General features: G+C 38.1%; 1 protein-coding gene across 1 annotated transcript in view; it reads right to left on the bottom strand.

The window, feature by feature from the left end:
- Nucleotides 1–25,496, bottom strand: part of Syt9 (synaptotagmin 9) — a 173,631-nt gene that overhangs the window by 99,664 nt on the left and 48,471 nt on the right. Inside the window, exons 2-3 of the mRNA XM_077108490.1 lie at nucleotides 14,913–15,264; nucleotides 5,250–5,796 (exon numbers count right to left, since the gene is read on the bottom strand). Coding sequence (XP_076964605.1) covers nucleotides 5,250–5,796; nucleotides 14,913–15,264 — 899 coding nt within the window. The remainder of the gene's footprint in view (nucleotides 1–5,249; nucleotides 5,797–14,912; nucleotides 15,265–25,496) is intronic.

The following is a 25,496-nucleotide window of genomic DNA, read 5'->3' as shown; positions in this document are numbered from 1 at the left end:
CATTAGAATAAAGAAGAAATGCCCAATTAGCTGTATTATAATTAAACTACAGAACATTCAAGAGAAAAGCAAGATCTAGACAGCAATAAAAAAAACCTGACATACAGAGTAATAAATATTAGGCTAAATATTGACTTCTCAAAAAAATGGAAATCAGAAAACAGTGGAATAAAAGCTTTAGAGTGTCAAAATCAAAGTAATTGAGAATTTTATGCTCCTGATTTTTTATTCCAAAAGAATAAGAATAATCTAATAATAATAACAACAACGAAATAAAGACATATTCAGTAACTATAGCTTTCAGCTAAAGGTTATTGCCAGCTTATGAAATAGGGAAATAAATATCTCAATTTCATTTCCCTCCCTTCCTTACCATCTGAAGCTAAGCAGAAGCCAGACACTGAAAGAGTTCTTTCAGTGTAAATAAAGAGAAGTCAGGGTAAAAACTCTTAAGTCTCCAAGGACACTGAGAAGGCATACAGGGAAGGCATGCAAAATAATACCTCAACAAACTTTATAAAGCAAAAATTACCATGATTCCAAACCAAAGAAGGACAGTGTGATACCATAAATTACATGCACTCCTGCACACAAATACAAAATAAAACACTGGCAAACCAAACTCAGCGGTATATAAAAAAGGTAATGTATCAAAGCAAATCTGTATCATTCTAGAAATATAAGATAGGCCCAAAATTAGAAAACTGATTAACATAATTGACCAAAATAGCAGATCAAAGTGGAGGGAACTCACAAAGTCATGAAATTTAATAATACAACTATTTTTGATAAAAGGTCTTAATAAGGAATAGATTGATACAACCTTAATATAATGAAGACATCCACAAAATATCTATAACAAAATCATACTCTATGGAAATGTAAAGACATTTCATCTAAAATGAGAAAGAAGTCAAGCATGCCTGCTTTCATGTTTATTATTTAGCATTGTACAGAAATTCTAATCTGTACATTAAATAACAATAGAAAAAGAAGAGATACAGATTAGAAAGCAACAAACAAAACTATTGTAATTCATACATAACTGATTATTTACAAAAAAATTCAGAAGTCTAAAACTATAAGAATTAATGTTTTATAAGATTGCCAAACAAAAGACAAATATGCAAAATTTCAACTGTACACTAGCAATAGTTAGAAGGTGCAATTTTCTAAAATTTTCTAACATTTAAAATAACAAAAAATTAGGTACACATCAATAAGTCTAACAAAGACATACAAGATTCTCATATACAAAATTAAAAGGCTGAAACAAAAGACTTTAAAGAACAACTAAACAAAGGAAGAGATACACTATGATCATGAATAGAGAGTCTCAATATCACAAGAAATGTGAAATTTCCCTAAACTACCTTATAGACTTCAAACAAGTCCAAACAAACACTGGCAAAAAATTTTGCTTAATGCAACTTTAAAATGGATAAGAACAATCAAGTGTCAGCCAACATTGAACTAAAGGAATAGGCTAGTGATTGGCTCTTCTAGATATTACAATCTTTTTCTAAAACAATAGTAATCTGCAATTTTTTTCTATTTATAGAGATAGTCAAATAGAACAATGGATAAAAAAAGAATCCAGAATAGATTCTTTATATGTGGAAATCTATATAGGACAGAGCATGCACATATAATTGAGAAAATATGCCAGAAAATTATTTACCCACTTAGAAAAAGAAATATGGATACATTATAGGCTGAATATCTGTGCCCCCTTATGTTGAAGCCCTAATCTCCAATGAGAGGGTATTTGGAGATGGAGCCTTTAGGCAACAGTTAGATTTAGAGAAGGCCATGAGTTTGAGACCCCATGTTGGGATTAGTATTCCTGTAAAAAGAGGAAAAGACACTAAAGCTTGCTTTCTCTCTCTCTCTACCATGTGAGAACATAGTGAGAAGGCAAGTCAGGAAGAGAGGCCTACCTGGAGATGAATTTGCCAGAATTTGATCTTGGACTTCCCAGCATCCATAAAAGTAAATGTGTGTTACTTAAGTTACCCAAAGATGATGTTTGCAATACACATAATAACAAAGGATTGAATCTAGAGTATAAAACAAGTACAAGTGAATCAGTATAAAAAAGAAAATGATAGAAGACAGTGCTGAACAAGCACTCCACAATAAAGGAAACATTAATGACTAATAAGCACGAAAAGATGATTAACCTGGGCAACCAAGGAAATACCAATAATACATCATTTTACATGCATGTACATACATACATGTGAATCAGTATGACACGTGCAAGTGGAGCAGTAGGAAGTGCCACATTTCACCAATGGGAGGATCAATTTACAAACTGATATATACAGCCACTGTATAAATGACCTTGTCGCTACCTAGAAAAAGTTGAACACATGTAGACCTTGTCTCTATCAAGATTATGCCCTAGAGAAACAATTGTACATGTGAACCAAGAGATTTATATAAAAATCTTCTCTATGATATTAACAGAACCACAAAAATTAGTACCAACTTGACTGTCATCAGCATAAGAATGTTAATCTGTTATATATTAATGCAAAGGAATATTATATAGCAATGAAAATATCCAAATCACAGTGTTCTATTCATCTATATTGTCAAATACTATAATCAACACTGACTGGAAAAAAAAATCAAAGAACTAAGAGAAACAGAAAAAGACAAAATCTAAATCTATATCATCCTACATATATATCACAATATAAATAAAATTTAATACAGTATTTTCCTCTTGAACTAAGAGGAAATGTGAAAACCATTTAGGGTGAGCAAAAGTATTGGCAATGTTCTATTCCTCAGTCAGTGGGTTTATGTCTGTTCATTTAATTATTCCTTGATTAATCTGTGCATATTTTACTGTATTATATACATCTATACAATAAAGTTTAAACCTTGGCAAATCTCAGGTATTTATGTTCAGTCTCTGTACATAGTCATAATGGAAGAAGTCACATAGACTCAAATAATACCTTTAAAAATATATGAAAAATCTGTATTTCTATTCTCAGGACCTCCCATCTCCTGTGGCTATTCAATGGCATAGATAAATGCCCAGAAGTTTTTCTCTTTGGTAAATAATCTCACATTCTTCTTAACTCTATAGAAAGCCAAAATTTTCCAACAATGGACAGAAAATTCTCAGTCCCCAGAAAATGCCACTATGGCCAGAAGGTCTCTGCAGGCTGCCATTCTGTATTCCTGTCCCTTAGGAACCTGCTTAAGGAGGTGATACCACCAGGAAGCAGTCATTTCCAGATGTTTATCAGCCTCTATGCACATAGTGTTCTCTTTCCACAAAGGTTTCAAAAGGAAATTCATAGCCAGATCCACACTGAGCTTTCTAATGACCTCTTCAGCGATTTCATGGAATCCATTAGACAGTGGAATGAATCTGACCTAACATTCCTATGTTCATATATGAATATACCACAGTGAATCTCACCATGTATATCCATTAGTTACTAATTTAAAAGAAAACAAGTATAAGTAATAGCAGAAAGATTAGAAGAATAGAAGGAAGGGAATGGGGTGGGAGGATGAAAGGAATGTACTGGGGACTAAATTAGAACAAATTACATTCCATGCTTTTATAATTGTGTCAAAATGAATTCTGTTGTCATATATAACTAGAAAGAACCAATAAAAATATATGTGTGTATATATAAATTGATATCTCACTAGATGGTGTGACAAATCCCTCCCTCTCCTAAGTCCAAGGCTAGCTGTGGCTAGCTGTGTCTCAGTTTCTGTAACAAAAGGAACTTGGTAAAATGCCCCAGTGAGAGGGTTAATTCTTAGGCCACTTATACCTATAAGCAGGCTGAAAACCTTCTTTTCTTTAAAGCCTCTCAGTTGCCTCCTGATTTTAGCAATATATCTGGGAGAAAAATCCTTGCTCCCTCCAGCATCCACTTTTGGGTTTACATATATCATAATCTTACCAGAGAAAGAGGTCTGTTCTACCCAAATATCGCAAATCACTTTAATTTTATCAACTGCTATTCTCTATACCTTCTCTAGCTTCGTCTTTTCTTTCCCAGTATTATGACAATGGCTAGAAGAACTCCATGCTATGCTCTCCTTATCTGTATAGCAGTACTAAGCTGGCACTAGTACCTTCTGGCATGTGGAGAGAGAGTGTCCCATAGAATAGCCAAAGTGAGGATGAGTCCCCATTGATAAGAAGTGGCTGAGGGTGGGGGGTATTAGTGAGGGTATCTGGCCACCGGGCAGAGCTTTTGTGTATTCTCTTCTTGAACAGAGTTGAGTGTTTCACTAAATAGGCTCCAAACTCAAGCTGGACCAGTGTTATACATAGGTAAGAATGATGGTGCTTGTGCTTGATCCCTTCAGACATAGCTGGCCTCTAAAGGGCTAATATTTAGGACAACAAGATAAAAAGTTGTCTCAAGGAATTTGGATGGGTGAAAGAAACAAGAGGCTCTAAAATATCAATTATCTAAGAAAATCCAACTTTCCCTTCTGTTTTTGGAATGTCAACACACCTTGGCAGGAGAGGGTAAAGTATGTGAATGGAGTGAAAATATTGCCTCTGGGATTCCATGTTTAAAATATAAACATGGACACATGGACCAGTATATAGCACCTCTGTCTTCTCTCCTGGGCTGTAAGTTGGATTTGACCTTCTAGAGATCAGTTTTGCTGTTATGTGTATCTTCTTTTCGACCTCCTCGTAACTTTGCTTCTGTGAAGTTTACATTTAAAAATGTGGTGCCAAGTATTATCAGCCGTTTCTACTTCTAGTGTTAAAGTTGAGCCTAAGATTAGGGAAGTGTTGCTGAGTCAACCTGAGAACACAGGCAAGAACTTGGTCTCTCAGACCCAGGCTGCAGAATACAGTGAAGAAGATTCTAAGACCCACTTAGCACAAACAACCCACGAAAGCTCTAAAGGAAATGTGGTGAGGAGGACAGATATCTGCTATCCATTAGGGAACAGCTAAAAATCAGAAAGCTAAAGAAAAAATGGGATTCTTTAATATAGGTTTCATGAATAATTCTTGGAAATTTCAAAATGAAACTTGATAAAAAAAAACCTCTCTGGAAAGGCTCAAAGAGGTTCTAGAATAACATCTATAAAAATATAAACATGAATTTTATACTTTGCACCCCAAATAAAATAACATTAGCGATTAACATCTGGGAGAAAAAACATGTAATCTGTTTTCGGGCTCCCCAAAAAGAACTCCCACCCCCCCGCCACCAATGAAGAAATGTTGGACTCACGTTAGTGACATATTCAATATCCTTCCAAAGGATGCACTCCCTGGGGAAATCAGCCAAGTCTAAGAAGTGATCCACCACCACTTGGCCGATTAAATCGTGGCGAGAGAACCTGTCAAAGTCGTACACAGAGAAGTGAAGCTTCCGAGCCTCAAGGTCATTGTAGGGAACTGGGAATAAAAACACTTCATCAAACACAGGGTTCAGGGTCTTTCTGTGAACTTTAGTCTGATGTTTTGTTTTCCGATCAGGAAGCAAATAGATCTTGACGTAAGGATCTGAAGTCCCAGAAAAGTCCTTGGCGGGCAAATTGACAGCTTTGTGAATCTTCACTATGAGCTGCTCTAAATCACAGTCATATTTTAAAATGAAGTTCAGTTTCCCACAAGCTTTGCTGTTACTCCTTCTCCCATCATCATTATCCAATGACCTTTGCTTATATAATTCAGGTTTAATTCTACCAATTCCAGTCAACTGTTCCTGTTTTTGAAGCTGCTGGATATTGAAGTCCGGGTTTGACAGGTTGAGTTGTCTTCGGATTGAATTATGCCTTAAATGAAGAGCAAAACAGGGTGAAGTTATAACCTTATTAGCTATGGGTCTTTCAGAAACTTGTGTCTGGAATGTAGGTAGCTCTTATGTTATGTTAAGAGCTTAGATCTGTGGGCTTTTTTTTTTTTTTTTTTTGGCCTAAATTCAAAATGCTCATCAATGTGAGTAAGCTGTTCCCTAAGGCTTGAAGCTCAAAATTGAGGCTGGTATCAGGAAATGAACTTACTAACATGTGACCTTGAAGCTTTAAAGGCTTAATGCACTTTCTAAACTGTCTAATGTGCCATTAAAGAAGCTTATCTGGCTGGTGGAATGTAAAGATTTGTATGGGCTACTTTAAAAATGAAATTATTCACCTTTATAGATAATATCCTGAAATTGAAATACTTAGCTAAGTGTTGTCTTAAAAAGAATGAATGCATCTTTCTAAAAATTGCATAGAATTTTGTGTCATCGACTTACAAACTTATAAGGAAGTAAATGAATCCTTTCTAGTTCAATCAAATAATTTCATCACAAGAACACAGTTTTTGCTCATGTGACTAGGATGTGACTGCCTACAGGGATCGTGCTGACTTTGACAGGTACAAGAGACAGTGCTGAGATTGTGTTTTTGCTGTGCCATATGGGTGATTAGCCATCAGGAGGATTCATTTCTGAAATAAATAATAATGGCACCAAAATTGAAGATGAGCTACTATAAATTAAGATAGGGATTAAGTTAGAGAAGCTCGGATGTTGATATTTGCAAATTAAATATTTGCCAATGGAGTCTACTTGTCTACTTTTCATCCTATAAGCTTATTGGTTTGAGTTAGAAGTTTCCCTAAAATTCTCTTTAAAACCTGTTTTACCTGTGTGGATCCTCACAAGTTGAAAAGGGTTTTTTTTGTTGTTGTTGTTATTGTTGTTTTGGTACCAGGGATTGAACCCAAAGGCACTTTACTACTGAACCACATCCCCAGCCCCTTTTTTTAATTTTTAATTTTGAGATGGGGTCTCGCTAAGTTGGTTAGGTCCTCACTAAATTCTTAGGCTGGCTTTGAACTTGTGATCCTCTTGCCTCAGCCTCCCAAGCTGCAGGGATTACAGATGTGCGCCATTGCACCTGGCACAAAGTTGGTTTTAGGTTATTTTTGCTTGTTTTTAGCCCCGAGTTGATAGTCTTTATATTATATGTAGCTACTCAATAACATTAAATAAAATAGTCTGTGGTAAAAGGGACAGCCAGGATGTCTCTGAGGGACTAGTAAAGAGGTGGAGAGGCAGAGCAAACATTGGTATTTATCTTTAATTCTTTTCTTACAACTACACTGTGACATAAAGATGTGATAAACAGACCTCATGGTTGAAATTATTCAACCTCACAGATGTCACAATGAACATTCCTCTTCCTCCAGAAATATCCTCTTGATCACTAATTATCCATCTGGTATAACAAGAGCACTGTCACAGAGCTGTTACTTATATTTGACACCAAACATAGTCCCCAACAAGCAGATACACCCCAATTACAAACATTCCTTCATGTGCAAAAACCATGTGGTCTGAGATTTCAATTTCTTCCAGAGAAACCCACATTCTTAAGGTTTCCCTGCGTCTCATGATTTTAGGGGTCCAGGAGGCAAATGTTGGTAAGTGACCAAACTGGCTTTCCACACTAGTACAGCTAGGCCATTCCCTTGTCTAGAATTGGAACCAGTGTGGTGCTAGAGCAGAGCTTTTATCTTGCTCTGTCAGACTCTGTGGACAAAAAGAATTGTCAGGAAGCAACAAAGGCAGGAAGAGGATGGGACCAGTGGCATCTTCCTTTTTCTATATGGGATAGATCCAAAAAGGGTCCAAGCTTTGGTACTCAGTCAGTTCCCACAAACCTAAGTGGGGATTAGTTAATAGGACTAACTAGTGGGGATTTGTATGGACTATTCTAGGTGCTGTTTAGTTAGTGGTACTGATTTACATAATATAAATGCACCTTCAAAACCCACTGGATGCTCCTTCTTGGATTGGAGTCTGATGTAGCAACAATTCTATGTCTCCCAGGCCCAGCTACTCTGAGGCCCTTTCCTCCCTGGGTGGCTGCTGAGCAGAGTCTCTGTGAATGTCACCTTTGAGTTTTTTTGTTTTTTTTTAAACTGGCTATGTATTCATCACATCTCAGCAATGTTTTGTTTTAAATCTTGTCTGTAGGACTAATTCTACCAAGTAAATTTAAATTTAAAACACATGGATTTGGCTACTTAGAAATGGAACATATTCTGTTGTACATGTGCATTTTTCTTAGACACAAAATGTGCAGAGAAATTAGTACTACATGTTCGGACCTTGCTAACCACAATGGATTGCCAGCAGGTAGAGGGAGTGAGGTGGAGAGGGCATAATGGATTTGTACTTCAAAGGCCAAAATAAAATTTTATTCCAAGTACCTGATTGCCCACGAAGACCCATATTCAAAATTCCAATATAACCAAAGATTCTTCTTAAAAACCAATCACAAATATGAATACTATTACCTACCAAATGTATTACATGCTAATTTATTTCCCAATACTTTTTCCCCATTCGGAATTACTCCTGGGCAAATAGTTGAATTTTACTGTAAGGTACTGGCTCAAAGCAGATAGCAAAGACTAACCAGGTACAGCAGTTTCTCGTTGCCTGGGGCTCCTTTCAGGCGGCACTGAGTTTACTGGAGTTGGGGGAAGGTGTAGAACAGAGAAGTTCAGAACAGCCAGAGAATCTGGGTAACTTGTAACTTCCTGCATAACAGTTAGAGCTCCAGGGGCTGAGAGATGAGAAAGTAGAGTACAAAGGCTGCCCCAGGGTCACAAAGGAGAAGATGAGGTAGAAGAAATTGAAAATCAATATTCCATAGCTTTTATAGGCTACTGAAATGGAAGCAGGAAGAAAAAGCAAATCCAAAGCAAGAGGGAAGAATGATTCGAACATAGTGTTATGACCTGAGCTCTCTCCACCCCAAAAGAGGGGGTTTCTAAATGGTCAATGGAGGTGGTCTTTGAGTGTCAGATACAAGAGGTTCTTCAGGACCTGGTCTGGAACTTTAATATCACAGAGTGACATCGATTATGATATTGAGTGATCATGGTAAGGGGGAATCTGTGTTCAAAACACAGTTTTCTGAGTAGATCTGGGGATCCTGGATTTCGGTGTTCTCAGGACTCAAAGTGCACAATAAATGGAAAGAGAAAAAATTAAACCTCAAGGATGGCGGGAGAGGGAGGCAGAAAGCTGAAAGATAGTCTCCTCTGTAAATCACTTGCCACAGAGAAGCTGGATGCCTAGATTTAAACTCAGCTTCCTCCACCTCTCGTTCTCTCTCAGGGGCAGCAGAGGCAATTTCCTATCATGGAAGAGACAGGGAAAAGAACTTAAAGACTGAACTTGGCTGAGAAATGGAAAAGACCTGAACTGAAAGATTTGTGGTTGAGCCTGTTGAAAGTTTGAGTTCAAATATAATTAACAAATTTCGTAAAGTGGGTTTCCCATAATAAACTTCAAAACATAACTTGTACACCTGAAGCAATCTAAGCCTTGTGCTGAGCTGCAGCCATGGGTAAGGAAGAGGCAGGAGCCCAGAGCCAAAAAGGTTTTCCTTCTTTCCTTTTCTCAAATGTGAATTAACCAGTCTCAGCTCTAGTCTCAGGTCCTGACTCATCACCCAAATAGCCAACTATGTCCATCAGAGCTTAAGAAACAGGACATTATTATAATTCAACAAATGTGAATATGCAAAGGAAGGTGTCAAGTGAAGCGGAAGTTATAGAGAAGCACAGTCCATGCCTTGAAGGAAATAACAGGTCAGGCAAGCGAGGAGATAGTCCTCCAGGATCTGTAAAGCAGGGCAGATGGGGATAAGTCAGTACTTAGGGGTTAGAGAGCCTGAGAGCAGAAAGGGAGAATGAAAGTCCTCTGGCTTAGGACATTTTCATGGAGCAGATGGTACTTGAGCTCGGCTTGCCTATTTAATTTAGCCTCATCCTTATTCTCTTCCAAATAAGGAAGACGTCCAGAGAGAAATTAACTAATTTTCATCTTGGTCTCAGCTCTTTAAGAGGATCTTCAGCTGTTTGACTCCAGTTTTCATATAAGCCCAGCTATCATATATACCCCTTTACATATATGTCCACCACATCTCACATTCCAGGCTCTATAAGAACCAGTGTTTAGAATTCCCAACATCCCTTTCATCTCTGGGTTTAAGGTACAAACATGGACAAGTGCACTCTCTTCCGTGTTCCCTCACCTCAGTGGCCTCATCTCAGAGGTGAAACACGACCTATTCCTTCCCGGGTTCTGGGGTACTAGTGTTGCCAGGCTTCAAGGTCCAAGGAGAAACAAGACAGAATCAAACTGTAACTTCAGAACTATCACTGATTCCTTGACTACATTCTAGTCAAGGCAGGAAGTGTGGAAACACTGGAGACAGGACGCTGTTTATCTTCTCTGAAACTCCCATGGTGGTGGAGAGGCAAGAGTTTGGTTGTTCTAAACCATAGCAGACTTAGAAAGGGAAGAACTAGACAGGGGCTGTTAATACACTTCAAGGATAGGAAGGGAATGGGAACCTGAGATTTTCTTGGCTTGGGCTTCTCTAGTGAGTGAGATAATGAAGGCATCAAGCATCAGGCTTGGGGCCAGTAGAGTAGTGTGGTCAAGGGCAATTCAATACACTGAAGTATGACCTGCTTCTTCACACCATTTCCCAAGTTAAACAGGTTAGAAACCTTGGTGTCACTGTCAAAAACTATATCCCCCATAACCAGCAAGACTTTGGCCCACCAACACCTTACCTAAAGTCACTCATATCATCTGTGTCTTTCCATTCCCACTGTTCCCAAGACAGGCTTGGACTAGCCTTCTGTATCCACTCTTTGCCCTATCCCGCATATCTTATGCATTCAAATTAATCTTCTAAAAAACAATTTGAACACTTCAATGTTTGTAACTGATGCTTTTCTTTGGGGTCTTTAAAGGGAGGATTATATTTTTTTCTCTCTAATACCAGAACCTAATAGAGAATTTGACACATAACAGATGCTTAGTACATGTGTTTATAGTAAGTATACAAACACCATGAATATAACAATATCTGAAAATTAAATCCCAGTAGAGAAAATACACATTTATATCTAGTTTCAGGGTCTCATGGAAGTTGAGATAGGTCTAGGCAACTTCCACTTTTTAAGTTGTTAGTTAATTAAAATCTGAAGAAATAACTACAAGTGGTTCAAAAGCTTTTTGCTCTCAACACAAAAACATAGGTTCACAGAAACATGCTACTCATGATTACAACATTTAATCTTTGTGTACTACTTATGAGAGTTGTGGCCAGTAAAGAGACCCAAGTTTAAAATGTGATGGTTATCTTATTCTTTCAATCCTGTCATTGCATCTCTGTACGTCTGTGGATTGCTTAATTCAGAAATAAGGTCAAAAGTCTAAATGGGAGGTTCTTAATGAATGTGAAGCCTGAGAAAAATGGCCTTCTGCCAGTCTCACACCATTATGGGCCCTACTCAGTTTATACTTCTGGCCATTTGCCATTCTTGACAGCAGAACAAGAGAAAAGCAGCCTGCTATTGATCAATGTATTCTATCAGTCATTCATGGGAAAAAAAATCTGCTATATACCAGGCACCAGGTATAGAGAAAGAAACAACACAGATGTGGTCTCTAAGTTGACAGAACTCTTTGTCTAGTGGGGAGTATAGGCAATAAACAATCACATAGAAATAGTGTTCAATAAAATAAGGCAACATGAGAACTCAAGAGTGGGAGGGAGTGCAGGACAAAATGCATCTTTCAGGTGGGGTGTCAGGGAGACCTTTGTGGGCAGGAGATATTTTACCTAGATATTTTACATTCAAGCTGCAAAGGATCCAGGAAAGGCAAAGATAATGGAAAGCATTCCTGGCTGAGGGAACAGTGGTGTGAAGGTCTCTAGGTAGCAGGAGGCTTGGTATACTGAAGGAAGCGGGAGAGATCCAGCTAGTGTAGCTGGACTGTGATGAGCTTTCTATAGGTAACGCCTCCTACAGAGTCCACGTGAACAGTGTACACTGGGGTTTGCAACATGGAAGATCTGGTAGGAGGAAAGGCTCTGCCAATACCATGCGAGGCCTTCACAGACATGTTAAGAAGTTTGTGATACGACCAGTCAGTTTTCATAGCTCCAAAGTGTTATACAGGAAATTTGAGAAGGCTTAAATAACCAGGATGGACTTTCATCTTGAGACATGAATGAGGAAATGAATTTGACAGCCTTTCAATGTTCCTTCTATTTTGGAGAACCAGAGATTTTTGTATACTTGGGATAGAGTCCTTTATAATAAAGCTCTGGTATTGAAAAACTCTTGAGAAATGAAGATATACACATTTCCAACACATTAAATCATTAACACGGAGAGATTTCACCCAAGTTGAAAAGAATTAACAGGAATTTTAGATAGTTTTGATAGTAGTTGAGCTAACTAGACATAGAATCTTACATGCTTTGTCTTGTAACCATAGAAAGTCATCTTGACCAGAAACATTTGAAGATAAAACAAGGTTCATCTTTAGGGTATTCCAAATGGCACTGGTATGAGCCACATGTATCCAATTTTAAAAAAGTTAAGATTTCCAGTGTAAATGCTATGACAGAAGCTATGGCAATCATGGTGACAAGGAGGATGTCCTTAAATGGGAATCTAAGTCATATGCGCAACTGGGCCAAAGATGTATCCTCAGAACCCTGCAACAAGTGATAACTGCTATGGGACAGAAGCAGTGAGAAAGGAAAGGACATAATGAGAAAGAAGGTAAAAGAAATAACGGCTGGCAGAACAGACTACTCAGGGTCATTTCAACAGAGTACTTTTCCCCTTCTCAAATGTGTTACTTAAAAAAAGAATGTTAAAAATGTTTTGGAGATGAAGGAAATTTCATTTACTTTCCCCCTTTGTCAGGAAAAAGGTTTGTGTGTGTGTGTGTGTGTGTGTGTGTGTGTGTGTGTGTTCTTATAATGCAACACAATCACTAAAGAATCAGAGGACCATACACTACTAGACAAAGATATGTATCTGCAAACAGAACCCACAAAACTAGGTCAATAGTAATTTAAGTATGAATGTTTTAAATGCATAAAGATGCAAATTCATTTAATACTAGGTCAAATGCAGCTGGGAAGAATTTAGTTTTCTAACAGCAGTTCAGCTATTGCTAAACCTGATTTTGGCCATCAGAAAAGATAATTTAATTGCATGTCTCCCAAACTAAAATAAATCTAAATGTAAAATTCATTTTACAGGGATAATTCCTTTGCTTTCCCCCCGCCCCCTCTCTCTCTTTTTCTTATACCCAATTTCTACAAATCAGTAGGGAAGATAACAACGGTTTTTCTCTTTTAAGCAAATTATATTTTTGATACACAGGGTACTCATATATTTTTCTAGAATAAATATGATAATTATAGTGATATTATTGGTATCAGTTTATTACAATTATATGGCAGAGTGCTCAGATCAAACCTAATAAAAACAGTTTTATCACCCTGCATTGGAGGAACCCAGACAAGATAAATTATATGCAGAAAAGACCCAAATAGAAGACAATTTCACTGGAATCCTCATCTAAAAGGCTCCATATCTTAAAGTACTGAGAGGATTTTATTATGAATCTGCACCACTGCATGAACTCCATGATGGCATCAAACAGAGTTCTAGTTATATTTAAGTCTTAAATCTGAAGAGAAATCCTAGTGATAAAATCTGAGGGTTTCTTGTAAATCAAATGGCAAACAACCGCCCATTTCCTTACAGAGGAATATTTTAAGTTTAGCTCTTTGGTTCAGAATTGGAAATGATGCTAAAACAGGTTTCTGAAAAAATGAAACTGTAAACTGTCATATTCCATCCCCCTGAATGTGAATGAGCAGAGCCTCTAGGATAAACTTGATTAACATAGAAAAGGGTAAAATCTTATTTCTGTTTCTACAGAATAAAAGATTTCTTGAAACACCCCCAAACTGTGTTCATACTGTCCAAATAATAGCACATGCTATTCCTTTACTACTCAAGCAAATGTTTTCATTTTAAAGAAAGGTGATTCTGTGTTTTTTTTCCCTAACATCTCTTATTAAAACTAGGCTGTTATATCCAGTGGTTTAAAATTGGCTGTTTAGCCTCAAACCCACCTTTCTGCAATCTGAGTTGAGAACAGGCCTGTCTCAATGACAACAGTGATAATAATACAAAAAGCAAACTGGCAGCACTTACTAGGTGTAGACCTGTGTAAGTGTATGTTGTCATTTCCTTTTAAAAATCGCCTGAAAGTTGGTATTGTTCTACTTCTCACATAAAAGAAGATATGGCACATACAGACCTTAAGTAATTTGTTCAATGTTACACATATAGGTAATAATAGGTCAATTCATTAGACCTAAGAGCCCATGATTTTTATTACTCTCCTTCATTATTTCTCTACTGTTTGAGAGCGCAAAGCACCCAAACAATAGAAAGAGAGTAACCCAAGGTTTCTAGGTACTCTGTAGGCTTTACAAAGGCTGGGGATGGACAAAGACCTCCAGCTACATTGTGGAGTCTAAAGACAGACTATTTGTGACTCCTAGGCCAGGCCAGGCCAGAGACACAGTGAATAAATTCTGCAGCTCTAGGAGAACAGCAGAGAACAATAGTGAAGGAAGAGCTCAGGTTCTAGTGTTGGTTGAACCAGGGTTCAAATCCTGACCTGGGTGCTTGACTTTGTTACTTAATCTTCTCAACTTAAGTTTCTTCTATTATAAAATAAAATGATAATAGCATCCATATCAAAGTTTTAAGTTATAATAAAATAATGCACATAATGTTTATACATTATACTAGATACATGATAAGTTCTAACAATGTTAGCTATTACTTTTATGGACTTGGTAGAGACTAAGTAGCACTCAGGAACTAACTCCTCACAGGAAGCACAGTTTCCATACTCATATTTTTGATACTGAATGGACATCTAAAAGGTTACATGCTTCTTGGCTATTCAATGCCATAACTGACGAAAAAGGGAAGGGTGGTCTCTGCCTTGCATATCAGAAAGGAAGTGGACATTACTGACCGAGCCGATGAGGTTGGCTCTGTAACTTGGCGCTGCACACGGACGCCATGGGCACAGTTCTCCTGGACCCCCGGCTGGGTGGAGAGGGGAATGTCAGGGGAAGTGTAGCTGATCTTCATGGAGGAGTCAGGGCAGGGTGTGGGCAGATCTAGGAAGTCCTCACTGTTCTCCTGCTCATTGGTCTCTGTGTCCGTGCAGTTAAAAGGTTCCTGGTTGTTGTCTTTGCTACCAGAGAGTAGGCCTCGTTCTCGCCATGGAACCCAGCAGAGTTTCCAAGACACGAAGAGAGACACGCCAAAGAGGGCAAGACCACAGGCAGTGACCACGAGGGTCAGCAGGCTCACTGAGATATCTGAAAAGAAGCAAAGATCAAAGGTCAGTGTGATTGTGCCTCCAATATATATCCATTGCACGGTGTGAGAAGAATCACGGTCTCATCCATTTATTCCTAAGGAGGTGATTGCAGGAGGCCAGGCTGGGGGATGCTTCAGGGTCACCTGATTCTGGGGCAGTAACAATGAGAATCTGGATGCAAACCAGAGGACCAGCAAAAGCAGAGAGAAGGTAAGATAACACGCAGGATGCGTACAGAAACAATGAGAAGCCTGCAGCAGCAAGAAACAGGTTATATTCTGGAGGAGTAAAAATGTTCCGCAAGTTGAATGAGACCCTATCCTACATGCAGCACAAATCGTTAACATTGCAATTGTTATTTAAAATTACTGTGTCATCTCAGAGAGCTATATAATGCAATTTGGGAATTAAATTACAACTTTTTAAAACAAGAGACACTAGGGTGTTTTTTTTTTTTTCACTTTTGCTATTAATTTTAAAAGATCTAAGCAAAATAGAGCTCAAGGTGGGATCCAAGATGGCAGGCCAGAGGGAGGCAGCATTCTGTGTTGCTCTGAGACCTGGGTCTCAACTAGTGGGAATACTGCTTTGCAGACAGCAATAGAGGACCCCTCCACAGCTGATCCTGGCACAAGAATCACAGCCGCCATGCTGCACAGGGCCCAGGCCTCAGCATTAGAAAAGGACTTCCTACTCCCAGACTACTAGCCCATGCAGGTCTTGCGGGTGCCTCAGAAGGACCACCAACATCAGCAATAGCACAGAATTCCCAGATGCCTCCCAGGAAGGACACTTAGTCACTACCCATGCACAAGAACTTCGGCTGCCACTCCTGTGTGGACCCCCATCTACTAATGTGGGGCTCCCCTGGTCGCCTCCGTCTTGGGACTCGACAGCTACTGCCATAGTCTCCTACTCGGGTTGGCCTGCCTGCACCTAGGGACATCACAGGCTCTGCAGAAAGCCGACAGTTGCAACACTGCATCATCTCTGAACATATTACACAATGCCATGGCCCAGCTCCCCCCACCCAACCCGACACCCCATGGTTGAATGCAGCTGCCTCCATCCTGGATCACCTCCATCACCATCTTTCGTCGGGGCAATTACCAGTTTGGAACACCATATAGCCAGGTACCCATAATTTTCTAATTCCCCCCAATTCCTAGTAGCTGCTAAATCAGCAGAGTGACTGTCCAATACAAACAGCCCTCTGGGACAGGTGTGCAGCCACCAGAGTGCACACACAAGACACCTGGAGAGAAAGGTTCCTGATTAGAAAGAAGAGAGGAAAGGGTAAGAGAGACACACTTTAGAGACTAATTTAGAGGGCAGGAACTGTGAGGTCTACAGGCAAGATGAGGAGATAAGACCCAGCACCCACGTCACAGGAGCAGACTCCAAAGGAGATCCTTGAGGTGCAGTCTCCCAACTGCATTGATGGGTGCCACTTCCAGGTGCCCTCCACCCAAGACCAACCCTCACACCCTAGTAACCCCCACCATCCTGAGGGTGGAGATACCAACTAAGAACAGAAAACACCATCTATTGGATGAGAAGAGAAGCAGGAAAGATACTTATCTCCAACCAAAACAATCCTTGTTTCTTCCTTCAGAGATTTTTTTTTCTTCTCTCTCTTTATTCTCCAGTCCTCACAACCCCAACATATATAAAACCAAGTACTTTGCATGAATTAGGACACTGAGGACTGAGACAACTGAATACTATATTACAGTTGCATTGTATATTCCTTTTGTTTGTTTGTTTTCTCTCCAAATTTTACTATTTTAACATTTTTATTTTTCTTAATATATATATGTGTGTTTGTCTTATGTTCTTTACTGTCTTCCCTCTTACTTGTCTACCCAAAATGACTACCTCTCTATTCTTCTGCTACTAACCTTCTTCTTTAGATTTCTCTTTCACACTTCCTAAGATATAATAACTCTATATCCTCATCTCATACCTCCGCAGCATATCTTCCTACACCTCACCCCTGAATCTTTGTCCACCATCAGAAACTGTAAACACTTTTACAAACCTAATGATTATGTTGTAGATAATAATTGAATTCATCATTTCTGTACATTGTGACCAAACTGTAAATGTCTTAACAACAACTATTTATTTTAAAAGCCATGAGAGAAAAGAATCAGATCACATATAGGGGGAAACCAATTAGTTTACGTGTAGATTTTTCAACCTAGACCCTAAAAGTTAGAAGATCCTGGAACAACATATATCAAGCTCTGAAACAAAATGGATGCCAACCAGGGATTTTATATCCAGTGTATCCAGCAAAATTAAGTTTAGATTGGATGATGAAATAAAAACCTTTCATGATTTAAAAAAAAAAGTTAAAAGGATTTATAGCTAGAAAACCTGTACTACAGAACATACTTGGCAAAACAGTCTATGAAGAGGAAATGAAAAACAACAATGAAAATCAGCAGAGGGAGGTATTACACCAAAGGAAAGCTAATCAAAGGAAAAACCAAGTCAAGTTAAATAACAAAAGTGGCTAAGAATACAAATCATTTTTCAATTATAACCCTGAATGTTAATGGCCTAAACTCACCAATCAAAAGGCATAGGCTACCTGATTGTGTCAAAATAAAAAAGACCCAACAATATGCTGCTTCCAAGAGATTTATCTCACAGGAAAAGATCCACAGGCTAAAGGTGAAAGGTTGGGAAAAATCATACCACTCACATGGGCTATAGAAGTAAGCAGGGGTTTCTATCTTTGTATCAAATAAAGTAGACTTTAAGCTAAAGTTAATCAAAAGGGACAAAGAAGGACATTTCATACTGCTCAAGGGAACTATATACCAACAAAACACAACAATTATAAATATATATGCCCCAAACAATGGAGCATCTATGTTTATCACACAAACTCTTCTCAAGTTCAGGAATCAAATAGACCACAACACAAAAATTCTGGGTGACTTTAACACAACTTTTTCCATCACTAGTTAGATCTTCCAAACAAAAGCTGAACAAATAATACAATCAATAATTCAATAATACAATCATTAACTTAGTCTTAACTGACATATATACAATAGTTCATCCTTCAACAAGCGAATACACTTTCTTTCAACAGCACATGAATCCTTCTCTAAAATAAACCATATATTATGCCACAAAGCAACTCTTAACAAATACAAAAAAAATTAAGATACTACCCTGCATTCTATCAGATCATAATGGAAGGAAATTAGAAATCAATGATAAAATAAAAAATAAAAGCTATTCCAACAGCTGGAAACTAAATAATAGGCTACTGAATGAATAATAAGTTGCAAAAGACATCAAGGAGGAGATTTAAAAATTCTTGGAAGTAAATGAGAACACTAATTCAACATATTGAAATCTCTGGGACACTTGAAGGCAGTACTAAGAGGAAAGTACATTGCATGAAGTTCAGTCCTTTTTTCTTAAAAAAAGAAAAAGTCAACAAATAAATGACCTAAGACTACATCTCAAAGTCCTAGAAAAAGAAGAACAAGTCAACACCAAAAGCAGTAGAATACAGGATATAATTAAAACCAGAGCAGAAATCAATGAAATTGAAACAACAGAAACAACTGAAAAAATTGACAAAACAAATAGTTGGTTCTTTGAAAAAATAAACAAAATTGACAGACCTTTAGCCATGCTCACAAAAAGAAGAAGAGAGAAAATTCAAATCTCTAACATACAGGATGAAAAATGAAATATCACAACAAACAGAAATACAAAAGATAATTAGAGATTATTTTGAAAACTTGTACTCCAATAAATATCGAAGGCAGCAGCAAATTTCTAGAGGCATATGAGTTGCCCAAATTGAATTAGGATGATATACATACACAATGTAAACGGATCAATTTCAAGCAAGGAAATAGAAGATGCCATCAGAAGCCTACCAACCAAAAAAAACCCAGGATCAGATGGATACACAACTGAGTTCTACAAGATCTATAAAGAAGAACTGATACCTGTACTCTACAAATTTATTTCATGAAATAGAAAAAGAAGGAGCACTTCCAAACTCATTCTATGAGGCCAATATCACCCTGATTCCAAAACCAGGCAAAGACACATCAAAGAAAGAAAACTTCAGATCAATATTGCTAATGAACATAGATACAAAAATTCTCAATAAAATTCTGGCAAATTGAAAACAAAAGCATATCAAAAAGATAGCACACCACGATCAAGTGGGGTTCATCCCAGGGATGCAAGGTTGGTTCAATACACAGAAATCAATAATTATAATTCATCCCATCAATATACTTAAAGATAAGAATCAAACGATCATCTCAATAAATTCAGAAAAAGCATTCAACAAAATACAGCACCCATACATGTGCAAAACACTAGAAAAACTAGGGATAACAGGAACATATCTTTTAAAAAAATATTTATTTTTTAAGTTTTTTTAGGTGGACACAATATCTTTATTTTACATTTATGTGGTGCTGAGGATCAAACCCAGTGCCTCATGCATGCTAGGCAAGCACTCTACCACTGAGCCACAACTCCAGCCCCAGGAATATATCTTAACATTGTAAAAGCTATCTATGCTAAACCCCGGGCCAACATCATTCTAAATGGAGAAAAATTGAAAGCATTCCCTCTAAAAACTGGAACAAGACAGGGATGCCCTCTTTAACCACTTCTATTTAACATAGCTCTTGAAACTCTGGCCAAAACAATTAGCAGACAAAAGAAATTAGAGGGATACACATAGGAAAAGAACTCAAATTAGCATACTTTCCGATGATATGATTCTATACCTAGAAGACCCCAAAAATTCCACCAGAAAACTTGTAGAACTAGTAAATGAATTCAGCAAAGTAACAGGATACAAAATCAACACCCATAAATCAAAGGCATTTCTGTATATCAATGACAAATCCTCTTAAAGGGAAATGAGGAAAAGTACCCCATTTACAACAGCCTCAAAAAAAAAAAAACAAAAACACTTGGGAATCAACCTTATTCGGCATTAAAAGAGAATAAAATTATGGCATTTGCAGGTAAATGGATGGAGTTCGAGAAGATAATGCTAAGTTAGCCAATCCCAAAAACCCAAATACGGAATGTTTTCTATGATATAAGGAGGCTTTTTATAGTGAGTTTGCGGGGGTGTGGGGGAGGAATAGATAAACCCTATGTAGGTAAATGGTGGGAGGGGGAAGGAGGGGCATGAGGGTAAAAAATACTTTATATACAACTAGAGATATGAAAAATTGTTCTCTATATGTGCAGTATGAATTGTAATGCATTCCACTGTCATTTATATAACAAATTAGAATTTTTTAAAAAGAAAGTAAAAAAAAAAAATAGAGCCCAAGACTTCTGTGAATTTTGTGCTTCAAGAATGCCTACCACTAAGTGTTCAGGTTCTCAGGACCCAGGGCAGACTGTCACAATTTGAGTTTCCCAAGTAACAGACCCTGAAACGAGTTACTTAAGAGCAAGAAGTTTATTTAGAAGGTGAAGAAAACATGAAGAAGGAAAGAGAGGAGAACTAGAGGTTAACCCTGCAGGGAGGATATTTACAACTCAGAATTACCCCACACAAGGGAAGAGAAACTTGGGTTGCTTATCTACAAACTCCCTTTAGACTTGAGGGTGGCTCTCAAAGGCATTAAATGCCTGCCTTTTCAAGCTACAGCACGCGTAGGCAACATGAGCTTCAGTGGCAAGAAAAATCCCAAGCTACAGTCAGTACAGAGGTGATAGTAGAGGTTGACAAGCATGCACTGAAGTGGTAAGGGGGAGGGGCATGGCAGGTGATGATTGCAACTGTACATGACCACAGTCCCGAAGCCATGACGTAGCCAATGCCTGTGTTCCTAACTTTCAGTACAGAGCCCAATTTCCTAGGTTTCCACCCCAACCTACAGTAGAACTGGGGAGGCTGATTTCAACCTGAAATCATTTCTGGCACTATTACTGTAAAGGCCACTTCTACCTGTTTTTCCTGCACTCTACTATACTCAGGAGTCCAAATGACTCTCCTGGGATTTGCTTCTATTTGTCCATCATTATCTGCATTGCTTCCATTAAAGTTTTCTGAATGCCCACAGTACCAGGTATTATGCTAGGCTTTGGAGATACTGTATCTACAATAGGGAGCAGGACAGACTCCATACCTTCACAGATTCACATTCTAGTGAAGGAGAAAGTCAGAGATGATTTCATCCTCATAATTTTAACTATCCATGGCAACATCAATGTTCTATGATCTCTGACAAATTGCTGAGACATACGGATCCTCCTACAAGCAAGCCACTTACCTACTGAGTGAAGCTGATCAGCTACCATGTGTGTACTTTGGAACTTTACTTTGAAGGCACTTGATCATTCTTACCAAATGACAGCACTGTTGCTTCATGAAAAATTGCTCTTGAGAGAAAACCAACTGCCAGTTTAGTGATGGATCTACTAGATCTCCCAAACAATCTTTGCCCTTGTGGTGAGACAATATTACGTCTCTATTTGAAAACATTTGGGTTCTGGTTCTAACATGGGTGAGCTGGTACAAATCTTGGTCTCTTCTGTCTCTTCAAATCCCACTGAAATGGGATAAGCAATGGAAAACAAGGAAGGGTACCATCAATCCATCACTGAGCCAGTAACTTTACAGAATTTCTGGAATTTAGGAAAAGCCAATCAGTGCTGAACACCTAACAAAGACAAATGAAGGGACACTGAGCACAAATAAAAATTTAAAATATCAGGTGCAGGGACGAGGGAGAGGGATAAGAGTCAGCGAAGACAAAGGGAAATGTACTACAAACGACACTTCACAGAGCCCCAATATGGGGTGAGGAGGAACATGATTTGACCAAAGGCTCCACTTGGCTGATAGCTCACACAGCAGAGTAAAAAATTTATTGCTGCAGACTCCTATAATAAGTGGTAGGCTGGGTGCACAAGGAAGGAGGAGACCCGGTTCCAGATAATCAAGCTGCCCCCAAAATACCAATTTCCACTCCCCCCTCAATAGGATTTATAAACAAAACAGGCTCTGTAGAGTTGTAAAATCCATTAATATTTTTTGTAATCCAAATGGAAGCAAAACTCCTTCCCCATGAACTGCTAATTACTTCAGCTTTGTCCTGACATAGACCTGGTTTGGAAACTATTAGCAAAGACTAAAGGAAGGACATGCTGGGAGGCAGTAAGGTTTAGGAACGTGAGGTGATAACTGTATTAAATCCACTAAATAGTCACTCTCCCCTGCCACAGTGTTCCCCTCCCAGGAGCCAGCCTAAATCTCAGTCCTCTGATGTCCTGGACATGTGGCTTGATCTGGCTAGTGAAAGGTGAGTGGGTATGGTCCATTCCACCAGAGCTCTTGCCTTAGGCATAATAAGAGTTCTCAGATTAGGGCTGATCTTCCAGTTTGTCTGTGTAGCATAAAAAGACTTGTGGCATAGGCCCAAAGTCCAAAATGAAAAATAAATTTAAACCTGACCCACAGGCTACTGCAGAGCTGCAAGCAATTCACAGATCTGTGAGCAAAACCTGAATATTTGGGTTTTAAGTTGCTAAGATTTTGAAGGGATTTGTTGCCATGGCAAAAAAAGTTGACTAATAGGCATGACTGTCCATATTTACTGTCCAAAGCTGAGATAATTTAAAGAGGGAAAAGGGGTTATATTAATAACTACATGGGGATAAGATACTTAACCCAGAATTGTCCAGGGCAAACTAGGACATATGGTCACCCTGGACTTAAGAATCCCACGAGTCTGAACTCATCAGCTTAGTACAACATGACTTCTCAGGATTTAGCTTGGCATAGACAACATGCCAAATAACTTGAAGCCTTCGGCCCACTTTTACTTATAACAGAGGGCCCCCGACCCTCCTCAAGAACAACTCCAGCTTATTAGCTGGTTTCTAGCTGATGCACTCAAAAGACAGCTTGCATGAGGAGCCATGACAAGAGAGATCTTGTCCATTTTAAAACTCAATGCATCTCAAACAGCTCCTGGCATACATGAGGCATTCACTAAATGATGAAGCTCATTGGAGCAGTGCTATAGACACCTTCTGCCAAACCTGAATTATTGTTGCATAGGTTTGTGGACTATAAACTCTGAGGAGTGATAGTCACATTCATAGTCTTCCACATTTTTGTGCATATGATTATTATAAAAAATTCTAACAAATGATAAGAGTTGATTTTTATTATTTGCATTAAGATGCCATGTGAGTTAGGAGTGAGCCAAGGAACACCTGACAGGAGAAACCAATGATGGTATACACTGCCACACAAGTCACTAAGTGTAATCATCAGGAGTTCTGTTACAAATAGTTCAGTGTGCCTGCTAGGTGCTATATTTGTGATTTTTGTCCCTCTTGTCAGAAAGAAGTAAGAGTCACTATGGCCATACTCCCCACCTCAGATCCAGGACCTCAGCAAATAGAGAATCCCAGTTTAGAATCACAGAATAGTTTTATTTTTGAAAGAAGTTCTTTCTCAAGTTAGGTGGTAAGTATGTGATTATTTGTCTTATTATTAATCTTAAGGTGATATGTACTCATTACATTTACTCTTTGGCATGTATAGTATATTTAACAGCAAAAATTAAAAGAAAATAGTGGCAATAAAAATAATGAGATAATTTTTCTACAGAATAAGAACAAGCATAATTGGTTCTTTCATTCAAGGATCAAAAAATAACAACATGGTGCTAAGGGGATTAAAGGAGGTGAATAGCATACCAGTTTTGATTTAGATCCCTGAAGGTACTTCTGCTTTGGTGGGGGGTGATGGTTCATGAAACTGTACCAACAGCTATGTGGAATGCATCTTTCCCAGGGAGGTGATATGAAATAGGATGCGCTGCAATTAGGCTCCAGTCATACCCTACGTGATGTACCACAGCAATATCCCTGCAACACCAGACACAGCACTCTGTTGGACCTCTGGACTCAGTAATATCCTAGTTGGACATATATAATTCTAGGGGCTCCATAAAAGCCTAAAAGAGTGCAAAAATTATGGAAATTTGGAATGGCAAAAATTATTGGCTAATGAGTCAAAAGCCTGAATGCCCATACGATTCATATGGACCAAGAAACAGTATTTATCACGCTAAGGTGTGAAGGTCCAGGAAGAACACATGAGCACTGTAAAGTCATGGGACAAACAGAACAAATCAGCAGATTGAAAGTGTTCAACCATGCTGAGCTATCAGAGCAAATGGACCCTGAAATGAAACAAATTCATGTAAGAGGCAAATTAATTTGTGAACTGAGATTTATAATATCACAGCTAAGAGCAAGAAGCATGGCAATAGCAGTAACCAGAAAGACACTCTTGAGATCCTTCTGATCTAGAAATAAATAACATGATTGACTAAACAAAAGAATTATTCAAGAGGTTAAAGTGAAGGAACTTAACTGAAACAAAAACAAAACAAAAAACAACCCAAGACTTCAAACATATAAACAAAATTTAAAGGCTGTACAATATTCACATAAGAGGCCTAATATCAAAAGATTCCAAAAGATTAGGAAGGAGAAAATGAAGGTTAAAATCATCAAAGGAAAAATTTGAAATTCTCTAGAAATGAAGGACAAATTGACAGAGTGCTCTGATCATTTATAATAAGATAATACCTTAGATGCATTATTGTGACATTTCAAAACATTAAGATAGGACAGAATCACAAAACTTAAGAGACAAAAATAATAAGGACACAAAGAAATGTTCTCATACTAGCACTGGACTTCTCATCAAAAATAGCAGATAATGCAATACTGTCTGCAAACTTCTAAGAAAAAACTACATTCAATTTCGAATTCTCTACCCAACATGTTACTAAGAAAGTATGAGAGTTGCAAAAGCCAGTTTTAGATCTGCAAGAAGTTAGAATGAACACTTTCTATGGATCTATCATAAGAACTTATAAAAGGATGATTGAGGAGATTAAAATGAAACAGAAGAAGACACAATATAGAAATATTTTATAATATCACAGCTAAGAGCAAGAAGCATGGCAATAGCAGGAAAAATTGCCCCCAACTCAGAAAACCAGTGACACAAAGTCTCAGAGAGAGGGCAGTCCAGCCTGGAGCAGTTATATTATTAAGCATCTAAAATCACTACACAGTTAAGAAACAAGTATAAAACAAGGAAATCTGAACTGGAAATCTAATGATATTAGAGCTTATCACTAATAACTATTAGGTGTGATAATCAAATTGTGGTTA

This window comes from Callospermophilus lateralis, chromosome 2 (assembly GCF_048772815.1).
Source record: "Callospermophilus lateralis isolate mCalLat2 chromosome 2, mCalLat2.hap1, whole genome shotgun sequence".
Classification (NCBI taxonomy): domain Eukaryota; kingdom Metazoa; phylum Chordata; class Mammalia; order Rodentia; family Sciuridae; genus Callospermophilus; species Callospermophilus lateralis.
This window is presented reverse-complemented; position numbering and strand designations above follow the sequence as displayed.